Raw genomic sequence first — 17,954 nt, 5'->3', positions numbered from 1 at the left:
TGTCATCTCTTCAGTGGCACTTCATAGGAAGGCGTGGAAGCATATGAGGCTCTTTTGTGGCCATCCTGTGCATTGCACTGGGAAGCAGCGAGGGATGCTGCTCTTGTGCATTTTCCTGAGAAGGAGGAGCCTTTAAATGACTCATGAGTTGAATCAATGACTGTTTCTGTCATATAGTAGCATTTTAGTAGAGCTCAAGTTCCAAATAGACTCATGGCTCATCCCAAACGTTCTGTGTATATTTAAAAATTATTTGGCTGCAAAGTTGAAATAATGGAGCTGTTGTGGCCATCTTCAGTGGAATATAGTGCCGAATTTTTCTCATGGATTTTTTTTTTTGGTGTTTGTAATTTGAATCAGAGCTTTGATTTGAACAATCTCATTGTAGCAGTGCTGAGTTCTTTAAGGATTTGTAATCTGGGTACAAATTCCTATCATTGTAATGATAGGAGTGCCTTTAAACAAGGTCTTTTAAGATTCAAGTTCACTTCCTCTTTTCCAGTGGATCTTAACTGTTGTATTTATCTGCCCTGCTATTTAGAAGGAGCATCACTAAACTGAATCTCCTTTGTATGTCAAAAGGGCTGAGGATCACCAAATGCTTTTCTTGTATCGAAAATATATATTTTATTGGTTTATCTCTTCTGTATATTAGGCCTCAGGAAAGGAGAACTGGATATGAACAGCAATTTCATCCAGGTCCGTCTCAGACAGATCATGATTCACTGGAATCTAAGCGACCACGTCTTGAACAAGTCTCTGATTCCCATTTTCAGCGTGTCAGTGCAGCTACTGTCTTGCCTTTAGTACATCCTCTGCAGGAAGGGTTGAGATCTGCAGATATTAAGAAGGTAAAGCCACTTTCTGTGTTGATGGTGAAGGTGTAATTTTCTGGGCTGCAGTGAGCTAAGCAATTTTTTCTGTTAGGTGATTTTTTTTATTTGTTTAGGTTCTTTCTTTAACCCCAGAAATTTGCTTTTATAAATTATCGGAAGCCGTGATGGTGAGTCAGTGTTACTGTTTTTATACAGTCTACATCAAACACATTACAAAGACTGGAATTCTGAGTTGCCACTACTCTCTTAAGTCACTCAAACCTCAGTTGTAAAATGATTATAGCATAGTGCATGAGATATTTCTGTTTTTCAATTGAAAGCTGCTGGCAAATGCATACAAGTCCATTTTTTCTGTAATTAACATTTGTACTGAATAGTCAAAATACTTCCTTCCACCCCCTTTCCCCTTTTAAGCATCTGAAATGAATCTGCTTATTTACATAACACTAATTATACTTGTCACTGTCTCATTTTGGGTAAATCTAGGACAATCTAGTTTGGGGTGGATATTTTCTAGTGTAGATACTGCATATTAGAACTAAGGTCAAGAGAACTTCACGTTTATAACCACAACTAACTCCAGATGTGCTTTATCAAGCTGGTCATGGTTATCTTCAAGAATATCCTCATCAGTTTATGAGATTATTGAGGAGTGGCTCTGAAGTAACCCTTTCTTTAAAAACAGAAGTTACTGTTTTCATTTATGAAGTTACATTTTAAAAAGGGAGATGTTTTTAATCTTATTTTGCTTCCAAGGTAAATGTTGCAGTGTGGTGGTTTTTTTAAAAGGTTGACTTCGAAATCACAGTATCATAAATGGGCTGTCAGTTAATTCTAAGGTATTTAGTGCCTTGTTAAAACTTTCACTTGGCTTCTCAGCAGAGATACAGATAACTGGAAGTTGTTGTTATTTCCTGGGTGCTGGTTTGGTTCCTGAGCACTCATTCCCGTGTTACCATGTCACTGATTTTTCCCAATCTCTTCCCCTATCTCCTGTCCCATGGAAGGACCCAGCTTTTGGAGGAAAGCATGAGGGACCATCTTCTCCAATTTCTGGTCAGCCTTGTGGGGAGGACCAAAATGCTTCACCTTCTAAGCTGTCAAAGGAAGAATTGATCCAGAGCATGGACCGTGTAGATCGTGAAATTGCGAAGGTTGAACAGCAAATCCTTAAACTGAAGAAAAAGCAAGTAAGCATAGCAGAGCTAACAACTGCTGTTGGTATCTGCCAGTGCAAAAGGTGTGGAAAAACTTCATTTGGTGGTGGTGAATTTTGTGGTTCCATGAACCAAGGGAAGGATTTAAAAAGGGAAGGTTATGTGCACGTTTTAAAGAAGTCGGACATCGTGCTGTTTTAAACATTTTTGAAAATAGGAGAAAGCCACACAGGAACACCAGCAATAGATGGTTTTATATTTGAAACTGCTGTTAGATGACTGAAACAAGGGCACTGTGACTGTAATTTCAGCTTTAGAGCTGCCTGCTGGCCAAGGGGAGGGTATCACCTTTCTTCTTTCGCAGTCTGCGCAAGGGGAGAATCCCTTGCCTGCATCTGCAAAACCAGAGCTTGTACATAAGTCCCTGGATCATCTGCTTTCACAGGAGCAAGAGATCCTGACATCTGGAGCTAAGGTCAGCCTTGGGGGAAGTGTAGTAGGAGGGCTGTGAATAAACACAGAGAGCAGAGAAATAAAGGAGAAAATACCACTTTTTTTTTTTTTGTATGGTCCTGACTATGATTGGCATCAGAGAACTGCACTTCAGCCATTGGAAGCAAAGGAAATATTTGCTGGCAGCAGTTGTTGCCTTCCCAGTAGTGTTGTGGCCAAGTAAACCCACCCTTCAATCAAGGCATCTGTTATTCATTGACAAAAACAAAGTCCTTTTTTCCTTTTCCTTTTCTGACTTTCAAAGATCCAGATAGAAATAGTGCCAGCTTTACTTTTTTTCTTTAGTGTGAACTCTGGAGGAAATGAGAGTTATGCTGTAGGATTTGTTAACTTGTAGGTCCAGGAAAACAAAAAGTCAGCTCTGGGGAGCTGTATGTTTTTATGGTCTGGAAGCATTTAATTATATCTGAATTGTAATGACCTGTAAAGTGACCTCCAGCAGAAAACCAGAAAAGGATGTCACAGAGTACCTGTCTGTGTGTTAATGATGCTTATCTTTTTGTTTGTTCACTTTTCCACAAAATCAGCAAGTGTATCTCATCTCTGAAGGTTCATTTGTGCACATTTGCACATGATTTGACTTTAAAAAAATTGCAAAGTTGCTGCTGCAATAATTGAGCCTGAGTCTTATGGCATTCTGCTAAAATGTTAGGGTTTGAATTCCTATGCAACCTTAGAGCACAATCTAACCAGGACTGTGGCAGGATGCATCCCTAGTGTCAGAAGTTCTTTGCTGTATGTTTGTGGCAGGTATGAATGAAGGATATTTAAAAAATGGAGGTATTGCTGAACCAGATTTGTTTGATGTAGAAGTAAATCACAGCAGTGTAGGAGCTGGGAAAGTATTACAGGGTGGGTTTTTGCTGTTGGTCTTTTTTTGCTTGTTTGGTATTGTGACAGTCTTGGAACTTTAATACATGTGGAGTGGTTTATTTTTGCTGTGAAGTACATTTAGAATTATGTTCCCTGTGGAGTGTTAGAAGGACTTTTGTACCTTTTTAAACAATAAGACAGTAGTAATGATGGCACTTGAACATCTGCAATGTAGAAAGGCAGCTCTGTGGCTTATTTTCCCTGTGAGAAGGCAGGTCTGGTGTAGCCATTCTCCAAAGGTCATATTTTTGTTTCAAGTTAATCATGATAAATTATGAAGTGACGGTGGCTTTAAATGTCAGGCTGAAACAAGTCTGGTGAGTCTTGTAAACAGTTAATTTGAGTTACCAACAGTACAAAAAATAGCCTTGTTATCATCCCTATGGGCATTTAAACCATTTCATTCATTCCTTGTGAGTGAAAGACCGAAGTAGGAGGCCGTGCTAACTGTTGATCAGATGCATATTTTATCTCTGGTGACTAATTACTGGTGGGGGTGATGGGGTTTGGATGGCTGATTCTCTTTCTTTGGTCTCTTAGCAACAACTTGAAGAAGAAGCTGCTAAGCCTCCCGAGCCAGAGAGGCCCGTGTCCCCTCCTCCCGTGGAACAGAAGCACCGCAGCATTGTCCAGATTATTTACGATGAGAACCGGGTGAGTGGCCTTTGCACTTCACTGAGCGGGGCTGGGACTGACCCCGTGGGCTGCAATTCCTTGGGCCTTCATTTACTTCCCTGGGGCAAGTTCTGCTTCTGGTGTTTTATTGACTTGCCCACCCTTCTTTTAATGTTCATTTACTTCTTTAAATGAGAGACACTTGCATGACATTTTGATTCCTGGTCACGGGATCCTTCTGTTTTCTAAGACCCACAGCTATGGGTCTCATCCTTAGACCCCTGTGCTGAGATGGATATATACAGATACAAACATACACACATGTAGAAACATATATATATGTGTACGTGTGTAGATGTGAAAAATGGTTCAGAAATTTATCTTGAATTCCCTATTCCTCACATCAAGCTCACAAGCTTGGCTGAAGACTCTATGTTTAAATGAGCTGAAGGGAAAAAACTGCACATGTTGTAAGATTCTGTGCCTTCTTTATAAGCTCTGACTTCTGGCACTTCAGGTTTGGATAAATGGACAGACAGGCAGAAGTAGTGTAGAGGTGAACTGTGGGCTTGTGTTGTTTAAGTGGTGAGAAAACACACATATTGCCAACAGTAGCAAAGTGCTTCCTGCCTTTTTTTCCCTGTGGTAGTTTGAGATTAGGGAGTTGGATATCTGGGGGTTTTGAAAGTATTGTGATCTTCTGTGAGAGTGGTACATGTTTGTTTAATTTCCCAATTTTGTTTTGTAGTTTAGAGGAACAGCTAATTTCTCTTACAATAGACTACTTTCTAAAATTTGGGGAGGTTGAAACCCCCTGCAAAACAATACTGGATTCTGTACAGTAGAACTGTGTCCCAAGTGTTCCATACAACGTGTTCTCCCCTTCCCCCAGGAAGGGTCGGAATCATTTTGGGGCCTTTCCCTACTTTGTGTCTCTGTGTACACATGGATTCACACTCCCAGATTTGGCAGCTGGATAATTTTAGTCCCTTAATTTCATTTTTCAAAGCTAACTATACTTAGTTTTGCTGGATACCTTTCTTCCTCTTTGTCATTATTTGCTGTATTACTTATTAAGTGCATGTTCTTTTTGAGCTGCAGAGGTCAAGTTCTGCTTTTATGCTCTCTCAGCTTCCAGACATGGAGATCAGAGCAGGAACTGCACAATTCAAGTGCAAGTTTCTTTATTTGCTGAGGCAACATTGCAGAAGTAGGTTAAGAAGGATCTCATATGGTCAGGCAGGGGTTTAGCAGCAGGCACAGAGTTCTGATACACATTTGACATTAACTTCAGAGGATTTACTCAGACCGTACAAAAAAAATCTTATTTGCAGAAAAAAGCAGAAGAAGCTCACAAGATTTTTGAAGGGCTTGGTCCAAAAGTTGAACTGGTAAGTTATGGACTTTGGGTTTTTTTCTTTTTTTCTATTTTCTGTGTTGCCAGTTGCTCTAATTCTGTTGTGGTGAACAGCTGTAGTTCTGTGATTATGTATAAAAGAAGTGTGTGTTTAAATACACGGGTGAATTGTTGAGTGAGTTCATTGGCTGCATAAGTGTCATTTTTAAAGTAGATTTGAATCTGTTTGAGAGAATAGTTTGAAACAAAAAAAATGAAGGACTGCTATGTACATAAGTAGTTATAATCTAATTTTAAATAATGAATCTGTGCTTTGTGTTGAATATCTTGTAGTCCCTTCAGATTGCTGCATCTCGGATTGAGTGCACTGTTGAATAGTAAAATATTGTTAAATGTTCTGTATATACTTATAAATTTACATGCATTGAAAAGTACTAAGTGTGTCTTTCTAATCCAAAATTGCAGCCACTTTACAACCAACCATCAGACACAAAGGTCTACCATGAAAACATCAAAACGTGAGTGCTTTAATATCTTGTCATTGTGCCACTTAAGGGATCTAAACTTAAACATTCACTCACATTTTTCATCCTTGTGTTTTCCAAATAGGATGTGTGAGCTTTAACCATAGTGAAAAGCTTCCAGTCCCTGTAACTGATTTCTTTGCTGTAAAACAGTTCTGCAGGACATGAATTACATGTACTGAAGGCAGAGGGAAACACTAACTTTTCTTCTTGATTTAAAGACAAAAATAAATCATAAAAGTTGGCTTTAACTTTTTTAATTTTTTTAAGAGAAGTTTTTAAAGGACTTATTCTTGCTCTACTCCATCAAATCGATTTGTTCCAAAGTACTTATTTCTTGAATAATGTATTGTGAAACTCTCAACTCTAGGGCTGAATTGCAAATACTTTTTTCCCCCTAAAAGCATAGTAGCTTCAACCAAATTTACTCATTTTACCATATTATCTCTCTCGAGGCAAAGGAGAGTAGCTGGCTTGAAATTGGAATCTTTTATGTCTCAATTGCTTATTCCAACCATCTTCAAGAATCTCCTCTCTGAAAAAATACAGTATTAGGTGATTTAGATAACTAGACCTCATTGGGAATTTGTCCTGTTTTCTACCCCTGAAAATACTATTCATAATAATGATCCGGCATCTAAAATTGATAGGGCTTTTGTTGAGGAGTTTTGAAGTGCTTGATCCTTATGAATAGTTCACTTTTTTCCCCTAAATTTGTTTTCCAGAAACCAGGTGATGAGGAAAAAGCTGATATTATTCTTTAAAAGAAGAAACCATGCGAGAAAACAGCGGGTAAGGCCACCATTCCAGCAGCCTGCCCAGGCTCCATGGACTCATCACGTGGGGTGTTTTGCTTAGTTCAAGGTTTACTTTTGGAATTTAACAGGAGCAGAAGATCTGTCAACGTTATGATCAGCTGATGGAGGCATGGGAGAAAAAAGTGGACAGGATAGAAAATAATCCCCGCAGGAAAGCCAAGGAGAGCAAAACCCGGGAGTACTATGAGAAACAATTCCCAGAAATCCGGAAGCAAAGGGAACAGCAAGAACGATTCCAAAGGTATTGTCATGGATTTGAAATATTCCTGCAAAACATCCCTTGGATTTTAAGTTTTAGAATTATTTATAGTAATATTGTTTCGGTTTAATAGTGAAGTTTTCTGCTCATTGCTGTGTTCCTTAAAACAGAATATTAGTGTATCATCCAGGATAAAGTCAAATATTCTTCCATTTGCTCACTCTGTTTCATGGCATTGAGTTCAAGTTTCACCTCACATCCCAAGGATCTTCATGGCTTTATCTGCCCTTCCCTGTCCCTCCCCATCAGCTGTGGCAGCAGTGGCAGCCCCATCAGTTGGTGTCCTCTTGGGCTGCCAGAGCGATGTCCACATTGTCCCTTTCCTGTCTCCCTTTTTAGATGTTTAAAACTTTTTAGAAACCTCATATTTTCCAAAAGAAACACAGGAAAAGGGCTTATTAGCAAAGGCTAGTTAGGTAGTGGTGCTCAAAAAGAGGTTTGTGGAGTTGGAATGAAGATAATTGGAGCACCAGCTTCACATGAGCCTGTTCATTTTGGGCAGACACCCTAATTTATACTTAATATTCTTCTGTCACTGGGTGTCTGTTACTCCTGTATTCCATGATCCCTGTATTCATTAGCCTACACACTCAAACCCCATTTGTCTTCTAAATTAACAGTTTGACTGATCTTTTGTTGTACTTGCCAGGTAATTTTATTCCAGACATTTTTGCATTTTGAAATATGCAAGCTATGACAATTAAGTCCTTATTACTTAATTTTTATCTATCAGACATTTGTTAGATGGGAACTGTACAAGAAATCTAAAAAGGAATGAAGTGCAATTCATTTGAGAGTTCACTCTATCTGCAGTTCTGTAGGCAGTGCTTTAAATCAGAATTAGGTCAAGTTTGATTCAGTTGTGTTAAAATCTGTTTATCTAATGTTTGAAATCATTTTGATACACCTTGGAGAGTTCAAGCCCCATGAAGATTTAATCTCATCTCTTGTAACCATCTGCCTACAATACTTTGTTTCATAAAACATGGGGAAAACAGAGAGTTTGCAATATACTGTGAAGGCTGCAAGATTTGAGGAATTCAGAAAAGAAAGAAGGAAACAGAATGGGAACAGCATCCTACGCACAGGGAGCTTTCACTTCAGGAATATTATCATGTCTTTGTAATTGCAAACTCTTTACATTGTATTTCTGTTCTCTAATGTAGTGGCATCTTTGTCTGTAGCTGTGCTGTAATACCATGGCTGTGTAAATACCAAGGGGTTTTTTATCAGGGTTTGTGCAAATTGATTAATTCCATAAAATCTTGGAGCAAATGCAGATATTTTGTCTCTCCAGTTAGCAGCGATTTTCATCTCTGAACTGCTTTTTGATCCACGTGCTGTGATCTACCATTATGATGTTCCTTAAGTGTAAAGATCACAAGCTGAAAAATTCTTCCAAATTACGGCTCTCCCCATTAATTCACAATTTTCCTTTGCTGTAACAAGCCTCAGTGCTGTATTAGTAACTTGACCAAACTGATGAAAGACAACTTTAGTGTGATTTCTTTTAAAAAATAAAAGATAGGCTCCTTCACAGTGTATGAGCTGTACTAATTAAGGTGATTAAGGTGATTTCTGTGCCACCGATGAATGTTTCTCATACTCAGCAGAAGAACATTAATTTATCTAAAACACCTCCTTACAGTGGAATTGGTGGTAACACCTTTTTTTTTTTGTGTTGACTCAAGCAAGTCCTTCCTGCTGAGCTTTGCAAATTCACCTGTAAAACCAAGCAGTTGTTTGAGATGGCAGGACATGACAGAGTCTGTACTCTGAGACTAAGAAAGAACAGTCCTGCCTGATTTAAGAGGGTGGGAGCAGGATTTTAAGGAATTTTGAAGGTTGTCATGGTGTACAAAATCTGCAGATATAGCTCATATCCACTTTATCCTTACTCCTTCTGTTTTCCCCTGGTTCCAGAGTTGGCCAAAGAGGGGCTGGCCTTTCAGCAACTATTGCTAGAAGTGAACACGAGATTTCGGAAATCATTGATGGACTCTCGGAGCAGGAGGTGAGGCTGTTGTCTGTTCTTTACCATAGGAGCACAGCCAATAAATATCCTTTTATTGGCAGTGAAAGGTTTCTTGCAGAGGATTTGTTTTTTTGATAAGAGAAACCTCTTGAGGATGGTTTGATAGAATCTGTGTGAAGTTTGGCTTGAAACAGGTCTTAGAAATACTTTTCTTTTGAGGGTTTTGCTTTCTAATTGTATCTGCCCTAGATTTTTCTCATTGCAGGCTTGCTGCAACCTAGTTTTTTTACAGCTGTAACAAACACATGAAAACCCTTCCTTTCTAAACCCTGCACCATTTTAGTTTCTCATCATTTGTGACATTTCCCTGTAGCTGATTGTGGGAATGTTCAGAGCGACAACTTCTACAAGAGTTAAGCCGTGTACAAAAAGCACTTTCAAACTGACTGTGAATGTGTCCTGTGGGGGAGCTTGAAGAGCTGTGTAATTCAAGAACTGTAAACATTAGTAGCAACTTCTTGTGCTCTTTACTTTGTCTTTTATTCTTTGCCTGTAGAATAATGAGAAGCAAATGCGTCAGCTCTCGGTCATCCCGCCCATGATGTTCGACGCAGAACAAAGACGAGTGAAGTTTATTAATATGAATGGTCTGATGGAGGATCCCATGAAAGTTTATAAAGACAGGCAGTTCATGAATGTCTGGACTGACCACGAGAAAGAGATTTTTAAGGAAAAGTAATGACCTTTCTTATCGTTTATTTTTGTTGCATCGTGATGACGATTAAATGCTGAACCCCACAGTAAATATCAGCCAAATGCTGAAGCTTTTGTGCAGTGATATTGATAATATTTGATAATGTTCTTAGTTGGATGTAAGAAATACTGCAAAAGTTTTAGACTTTTCAGCAGAGTAGGCTCGCATGTATTTAATCCCTAAAAACAAAATTCTCTCAAAAGTCCTCTAGTTCTGTGGAAAGATTAAAATGAGAAGAGTAGATCCATGATCTCATTACATCAGCTAATGGGTAATTTTAAATGCTTAGTTCTAAATCTGCACAATTTGAGAAGTGGGATTTTTAGACTAATTTCAGCCGTGCAAATGAAAGGCTTGTGATGGAACAGATTGTTTGGAAGATTGCTTTGCTTATTTGATCGTGGATTATGTTGTTAAACTGAAATAATTTCTGATTTGTAAAAGGTTTGTCCAACATCCCAAGAACTTTGGTCTAATTGCTTCCTACCTGGAACGAAAGGTAAGACACTTTTGAATATAAGTAGAGCCTAGGGTGGGATCCCTAATGTTCCAAATGTAAGTCATTCACCCCAGCATCATTTTCTCTTTCTGGAAAAAAATTAAGTCCAAAAAAAGTTACTGCTTTGACAGCATTTTATAACCCCTGATCAGTAACACAATCAGTGTATGCAAACATTTAACAGAAGTTGGTGAAATGCCACTATTGGCAAGGAAAAAGGAAAATGGCCCTTGGTGTAGTTTGGATGTTCTCTTGTTGAAGCAGGTGAAGCTTTAACTACCTCACTGCTTAGGGAGGACATCATTGCCTCTGCTGAGCTGCTGTGCTCACCCTAAGAAATCTGCCCACCACCTTCCCAGTCAGTGGAATTCTACTGCTGACTCAGTTAGTCTTTGGAACTAACTTTGATCTTTTGGACTTGATTTTGATCTTTAGGACTTGATTTTGCAGAATTCGTGTCAGAAGTAATGGAGAGTTAGGATTTGTTAAGACTTACAGCAGAATCTCAAATGCCTACAGCTGCAGTGGCAAATAAAAGCTTTTAAACTTGCAGATTATCTAGTATGGATTAAATCATGCAGGCAGAAGTAGCTGAGGGATATTGTAAATACATGAGACTTGTGTTTAACACTGTAATTTTATGCACAGTTATGTTGTTATATTTGTGCATGAATTCACTTCCCTGCTGAGAAATCAAATCTAATAGTTATATCTTAGTCTAGGGGCTGAATATTGTAAGCGTTCTGAGAAATTAAAAACTAAAAACTTCCTTTTTCAATAGGAGTAAAACCCTTTTTTCTCCTGCTTTTTTTGCTTCAGAATGTTCCCGACTGTGTATTATATTATTATTTGACCAAGAAAAATGAAAATTATAAAGCCCTTGTGCGAAGGAATTATGGGAAACGCAGAGGAAGAAACCAGGTATCTTGAATTTATTCATCACTTGGGTTTTGCTATTTTATTGTTTCGTATTTACAACTGTTTCCCTATCTGATATAGCAATATATTATATACATGGGAGGGAAATAATTATTTTTCCTTTACTGCATTCTTGCCCTTTTAAAATTTAAGTAATCCTTACTTCAGGGGTGATCTTGGTTAGTTTGGTTTTGATTCTGTGAAGTATCTTCTTCCTTTGCACATTTGTTACTTGTTTTAATATGACAATTCATTTTCTTTGAGGACCCTGCCATAGACACTGAAGTTGAATCCATCATTAAATCCTATTTGGAGCCAACAGAAATTAGGTTTAGCATGTGACTTGCAGTGGAAAATATATAATCACTTCATAATGTCAGTGTTTGTCAAAAGGCAGAAATTAATAGTGATCTTTATTTGGTGGTCAGGCTCAAAGTCAAACTGGAACTTCACAGGGAGAAGAAAGAGCCCAATTTAATGCATACAAGTAAAAAATTCTGCTGATTCAGGAATTATTCGTTTAGAAGTCTTTGGAGAGGAAAAGAGCAGCATATTATGTACCAAAACCTTATAAATACTTGCGCTGGGCTACCAGGGTTAATGTGGATGTTGGAAAACACACACACACACAAAAAGAGACTTTGGGACTGCACAGATCTGCACTGCAAAGCAGCAAATGCAGTAACTATTACACCTCAGGGTATGTGAATCCTCTGTTCAGATACTGGAAGTTTTCTGAGCGTCCCAGTAAATGCATTTTTTTTTCATAAAATAGCTGCAAACAGCTTCAACTGATAAGTTGATCCTGTTCAGTAGAAACAGCCCCTGGGTTGTGCCCCTGTGGTGCTGCTGTACATAAACCTTTTTGATTATGGGCTGATGTTCTACCAGAAGAGTCATCTCATGGGAGACTGACTTGTCTGTACTCACAGATTATGGATTGCTTGGGATAAGGTCACTGTCACTGTGCACAGGATTTAGATGGAGTTTCTGCTCTGGCTAATTTGAACTGCTGTGATGGGAGAAATTACTGGAAATAACCTGTATTTTGCCAGGACTTCTGTTAGATTTTCTAAACCTTGTAATGCTTTTTAGTAGGAGAAGGGACTTGTTTGACTAGTGATGGGGCAGGATTGCAGTTAGAGTCTGGATGTGTGGCAAATGCAGATAATATGGAAATAAAGAAGATTGTCCAGATGTGGACAATCCCTGTGGACCCTTAACACGGGTAGTGCTGCCATTTGAAGTGATTCTGTGTCTTATTCCATTGTGAAGTGAGATTGGTGTGATCACAGGAAATGTCACATGTTGAGTGAGATCTTTGCTGGGTGCTGTTCTCCTGCAGCTGTTCTAAGGGTGAGGAGACACAGCTGGCTCAGCTGTAGTGCAGTGTAACTGTAAGTTTTGAGATACTCAGAAGACCACTACTGTATATTTAAATGTCTTTTCCACATTATTAAACTTTAGAATATTGGAACTGGTAGAATTCAAAATTTGGATGGACTTTTCAATCTGTAAGTGGTTGCTTTCCTTGGACAACATATATAAACCAGAAAGATTTTATTTCCAGCCTCAGACGCAAGGGCAGGGATTTGTGAACTTAGCTCATTTTAAAGGGAAGCCCAAGGTGCTCTGCCTGACTTTGTGAATGCTGATTTATGTGTGAGTAACTAAATACGTGAGTTGGAACACTGAAGGTTCCTTCAGCTCAAATTACTTGCTCTCTGAATTTTAGCAGAGTTGTACTTCTTAATTGCTGGTTGTTGATGCACATTAAGCACCACAGCAGATCACTAAACTTTGGGCAACTGCAACAGGCTTAGTGTGTGCTCTGCTGAGGGTGCAGGGGAGTGCCAGGCTTTTAGCTCTGAAGAGGGTTGGGGGATACTTCCTAACTCAAGGAAATACCCTCAGTGCTCTGAGTGGGAAATTTAACTGAAATTCAGAAGTCTTGTAGTTGGCGTGTTTAGTAACGCTGCATGAAAAATTGTATTTGTATTTCTTAATTTTATTAATGATTAGTTAGCAACATCTATAACAGCTAGTAAAAAAGCACTTGAACTGCCTGGCTGGGCAGAACTTTATCTTAGAGCTGCAGAATGCAGCTCAGCCCCTTCCCCCTCCCATGCCCCAGCTTTGTTTGAAGCTGATATTTTTCATATCTCTCAGTAGCAACTTGAAACTTTCTTGCTGATTGGCAAACTCAAGTCGTGTAAGATTTATGAGGTGCTCCAGGATGGGCTTATGCCAATAACAGGTGCTTCAACTTAAACTCTTAAGAGTTCATATATTTTTGTAAATTAGCAAGTGGAATATTGAAGTGGAGAAGAGATTAATCACAGTGATGATGGTGAAATCCTTCAGAGAATGTAGTGAGCACAACTTGACTCGGGTTTCAGGGTGGGGGCTTTCACTTGAGAGAAGCTGAATGCTGGACTGAGGATGTGAGATGTAAAGCTAATTGAATTCTGATGCATTTTTGTCCTCAAATAGGTCTAGAAAATACTTTTTATAAAATGCTGCCTGAACTGTTCTAGAATGTCACAGAATTGATTAAACAAGCATGTCTTAACCCAAAATTTGTCAAATGAAGAGCAAGTTTTTAACCTAGAATTGAGAGAAAGCATGGCTATGTGATGGTTTCACTTTCCCATCCCTAGAAGGGCTCAAGACCAGGTTGGACAGGGCTTGAAGCAACCTGGTCTAGTGGAAGGTGTCCCTGACCATGGCAGCAGTTGGAATGAGATGATCCTTAGGGTGCCTTCAAACCCGAACCATCCCGTGATTCTGTGACTACGGAGAATTCCTTAAAAAACTCACTGGAAGGAGGTTTCTTTGCAGTAAAATTTTGTATTTCGTTTGGTAGGCAGGATGTGCAGGGTGTGTTTGGGTGGCTGTGTGTGAGGCTCAGCCCTGTCGGCGGGCAGCAGGTGCCGCGGGGCACTGATGTGAGCAGACAGAAATTCGCCGCGTGTGTGTGACGGGGATCACCTCCGGTGACTCCGGGCGGATTAGAAGGGTGTATGTGAGAGGGGCAGCACTGCTGCAGGCAGCTTAAGTGGCAGAATGACACCATTTCCTGGAATAAACACGTTGCTGGGTCAGGCAGCCTGCGCTGAGGAGCTGGGTGATGTCGCTGCTGGGGTGGGTTTTGTCCCCGTGCCCCGAGTTCAAGCCCGTCCCCTCGGGTGGCCGGTGGGAGGTTGACCAGCAGATGAATGTGCAGGTACGTCGCTGAGCGAGGCCTCCACTGCTTGAAGGTTTGTGTTTAACCTGCACTAGACCTGTTGATTCTGCGTGGTCAATAAATTCCCTGCGAAACAGAGAGCCAAGTTATTTTTAAGTGGGATGTTAAGTTAGCCAGGCAAGAGCAGGATTTGCAACAACTGTTTTGTAAGTGGATTGAATGTAAAGTACATTTTTTACATTTTTTAAATTAAAATGCATATTTTATGTTTCTTTTTTAAAATTAAAATACATATTTTAATTTTAAATTTTTTTAGAATTTGCTTCTGAAAATGCAGGGTTTTTAATTCCCTGCTTTCCAGACCAGCACAATGGGAATAATTTATCTTAGCCTGTCTCTGACATCTTGCTTGAAGGAAAATTTTGCATTATCAAGTAATGCCAGCATCCTAAATGCTATTAATTTGTAGCAAAATGATAGTGGTTAGTGTTTGGGGTTTCTGCTCCAGTTCACATTATTAAAATGTCAAAAACAAGTCAGTTTTGTGACTATTTCCAGCCTCAGTTTTGTCAGGGAAACAGTGACACCTGCTGCTGCACTCATTGGAAGGTTGATTCTGCTGTGAAAATGAAAAGCCAATTTGGAGAAATTTTTCAGTGGTTTGTAAATTCTGAGTTAATGAAGTTCTAGAGCAGCAATCTTGTAGTTCTGTCCTTTTCTTTCCATGAATACTTGTACTCTGGGTATCTGATACAAGCACAGTGCTTGCTGTGCTTGTAAAACTGTCATCTCAACAGAGACATTTTTGTTTGGTGTTTTAATAATTCTAGGCTATAACTTTCTTTCTGTAAATTCACTGGAAATGTAAGTCTTAAATTCCTCACCCAATTTTTTTTAACAATTATATTCCTTAATTACTAATGACAGTTTTGAGAAGGTGACTTAGAGCTGGTCATAATTTTCGTGCTACAAGACCTTCTGCTCCCAAGTTGTAAGAGATCATGTTTCACTATTTTAAAATGCACAAAGTTAAAAATAAAATTTGAGAGGAGCGACACCATTAACTACATTGTCAGACCTCCCTGAGCACTTTTAAAATGTAGCTGTTCATTCTTAGTGTGGCACAACAGCCAATGTATTCCTTGTACATGGTCACCTCTGTGCTCATGCTGCAGAAGCAGCCTGTACTTCCAGGGAATTTATAACATAAAATATCATATCTGAGTGGGGCAAAAGGCACATAAGAGAAAATAAATGGAGAGGATGTGTAGTTAATACATAGAAACTGGACATTCTGTGGCTGAGGAGACTTCTGAAGTCTGTGAGACAGTGCCTTGTTTTTGTTCTGTTTGAGCGTGCAGAGAGTTGTGATGGGTTTTGGCAGAGATATTCTGCTGTTACACTGACCACTGTGCAGTGACTGTAACCAAATTATCAAGTGGGAGGTGAGGCAGCATCAGTTTGTGCTGCTGCTAGTCCAAGTTGCTGCACCTTTCTGTGATGGAGTTACCACCTAAATCCCATTTTGTTTCAGCAACAGATTGCTCGTCCTTCTCAAGAAGAAAAGGTAGAAGAAAAGGTAGAAGAGGAAAAATCAGACAAATCAGAGAAAAAAGAGGAGGAAAAGAAAGATGAGGAGGAGAAGGATGAGAAGGAGGAATCTAAGTAAGTGTGTATATACTGAAATACATTCATTCCCCCCTAGACTGCAGTTTTTTGCCAAGATCAGAACAGGATTTGCATTAGCCTGATAGTGAAATCTGGACTGAAAACTATTTCTGTTTAGGTTGGGTTTTGTGCATTAAGCAATATTTTTTTGGACATACACATTTCTCTGTCTTGTTGACCTAATCAGACTGGTGGAAAAAGCAATGGGCTTATATTTTTTGTGCATGTAATAATCTCTGCATCTTGTTGGTTTGGGCTTTTTTGATATGTTCTATCACAGTGTTCATGTTTTCTTTGAAGTTGGTAATATCACATATCTATGTTACTCTCCAGCAACTCAAAGTTGTGGGCAGTAAGTGAATTTTCATTCACTGAAGGCATCTTTTGGGTTCGGGGAGTTTTGCTGGGGGTGGTTTGGGGTATTTTGTACATTGATATTCAGGAATATCAGCCCGCAGTGGCTCTCTGAATGTGACTGAATCATATTGTAACTACTCCCAGAGAGAATACCAAAGAAAAGGACAAAACTGAAGTTGCACCAGAGGAAACTGAGGAAAGGGAGCAGGCGGCTCCTCGGGGCCGAAAAACCGCCAACAGCCAAGGTCGGCGTAAGGGCAGAATCACCAGATCAATGACAAATGAAGCTGCCCAAGCAAATGCTGCTGCAGCTGCAGCCACTGAAGAACCACCTCCGCCTCTCCCACCCCCACCAGAACCCTGTGAGTAGCATTTGCAGGACACGGGGACCCATCTGCTCGTCAGGCTCTTCCCTGGCACGGGGCTGCTTGCCGGGCATGCAGTGCACTCCTTTTTTGCTGTTCAGGATGACATCTTTATTCTTAGCCCTGTTTATAATTTTGTGACTGTGCAGAACTGTTGAACTTCACGAGCGTGACTCCATGAATAGTGTATGTGTGATCAGATGACTGTCAGAACCGTGTGAGGGGGAGAAAAGGCAGTTCAGCCTTTCTGTGCTAACCACCTTTTCTCTCCGTGCGGGTTCGTGATGGGTCTGTAGAGCTCCAGGTGCCTGTGGCACAGATTGACTTACAGGCTGTAGCTCACAGAGAATATTGTTGAGTAAGTAGGTCTGATATTTGAGCACCTCAGGGAGTTTCATAAGCTGAAATAGAGCTTAGCAAGTCGTTGGTTTTGCATTGGATGGCAAAAGGCTTTTTAAAAATAAAATTTTACTTTCTTGGCTCATATGGTTAAAAAAACACAATGCAGTCTCTGGCTGTATTTTGGAAAAGACTGACCTAATTTGTGGTGGTGCAGAAATACCAGAATACTTTGTGGTTGGTAAATAATTATCCAGGATGGCAGAGCAGGTTTTTTTTTCTTGCAGTGCTCTGCTGTGGCAAAGTTTGTTGCTCCTTGTGCTTCAGCTGGGTAGTTACAGGCCAGTGCTGTTCTAGAGCTTGTAACAACTCTTTTGTTGCTCAGATATTCTGAATATCCTAAAGAACAGAGTAAGTGGGCAAATGAGTTCTTGTATAACTAAACATCAGAGATTGTGGTGGGCATTCCTGCTCAGTTGGTACAGTGGGTTTTGTCAGCAGCTAGACTGAGGCAAGAGGGGGTTTTACTTTTAGTTTGTTTCATTTTATAACCATTTTTGCAGGGTTTTCTGGAAAATCCAAAATAGCTTTTTGGTGGATCAGATACTTTATAGTGCCCCACTTTTGCTGTTTTTAATGGAAGTTGTTGCAGGGTCTGTGTTCCATGTTGTGTGTAATGGTAGATTTTATGGAAAGGAAAGGGAGGCTGGTGCAGGTCAGTGCTGTTCAGAAATTTAAACAGGATGATATAAAATCCAGAGGAATGAATGAAAAGCACTTTGCACTGCATCACTGTTAGTTTCCTGCTTGTTTTTACTTACTGGGTTTTTTGTTTTCTTTTATTTTTCTCCATTTGTCCAAGTGGGGACTCAGTGAATACAAGAACAGTAGATTTCTTGACACCCACTCACCAATAAATAACCATTCCAGTCCTTTCTGC

At 39.6% G+C, this 17,954-nt stretch overlaps 1 protein-coding gene across 5 annotated transcripts in view; it reads left to right on the top strand.

Moving 5' to 3' along the window:
• Window positions 1–17,954, top strand: part of NCOR1 (nuclear receptor corepressor 1) — a 58,742-nt gene that overhangs the window by 16,860 nt on the left and 23,928 nt on the right. For 3 of the 5 annotated variants that reach the window (XM_051809635.1, XM_051809633.1, XM_051809634.1), the window contains exons 4-16: window positions 656–851; window positions 1,844–2,026; window positions 3,920–4,033; window positions 5,329–5,385; window positions 5,817–5,869; window positions 6,601–6,667; window positions 6,762–6,934; window positions 8,876–8,966; window positions 9,484–9,662; window positions 10,126–10,180; window positions 11,000–11,101; window positions 15,820–15,950; window positions 16,455–16,672. In XM_051809635.1, the coding sequence (XP_051665595.1) occupies window positions 656–851; window positions 1,844–2,026; window positions 3,920–4,033; window positions 5,329–5,385; window positions 5,817–5,869; window positions 6,601–6,667; window positions 6,762–6,934; window positions 8,876–8,966; window positions 9,484–9,662; window positions 10,126–10,180; window positions 11,000–11,101; window positions 15,820–15,950; window positions 16,455–16,672 (1,619 nt within the window). Of the gene's footprint in view, window positions 1–655; window positions 852–1,843; window positions 2,027–3,919; window positions 4,034–5,328; window positions 5,386–5,816; window positions 5,870–6,600; window positions 6,668–6,761; window positions 6,935–8,875; window positions 8,967–9,483; window positions 9,663–10,125; window positions 10,181–10,999; window positions 11,102–14,074; window positions 14,359–15,819; window positions 15,951–16,454; window positions 16,673–17,954 lie in introns of those variants that run through there. The other 2 variants (XM_051809636.1, XM_051809637.1) reach the window with 2 other exon arrangements.

Source organism: Manacus candei, unplaced genomic scaffold (genome assembly GCF_025592945.1).
Source record: "Manacus candei isolate 608988 ecotype Guabito, Panama unplaced genomic scaffold, ASM2559294v1 h1tg000076l, whole genome shotgun sequence".
Lineage (NCBI taxonomy): Eukaryota > Metazoa > Chordata > Aves > Passeriformes > Pipridae > Manacus > Manacus candei.
This window is presented reverse-complemented; position numbering and strand designations above follow the sequence as displayed.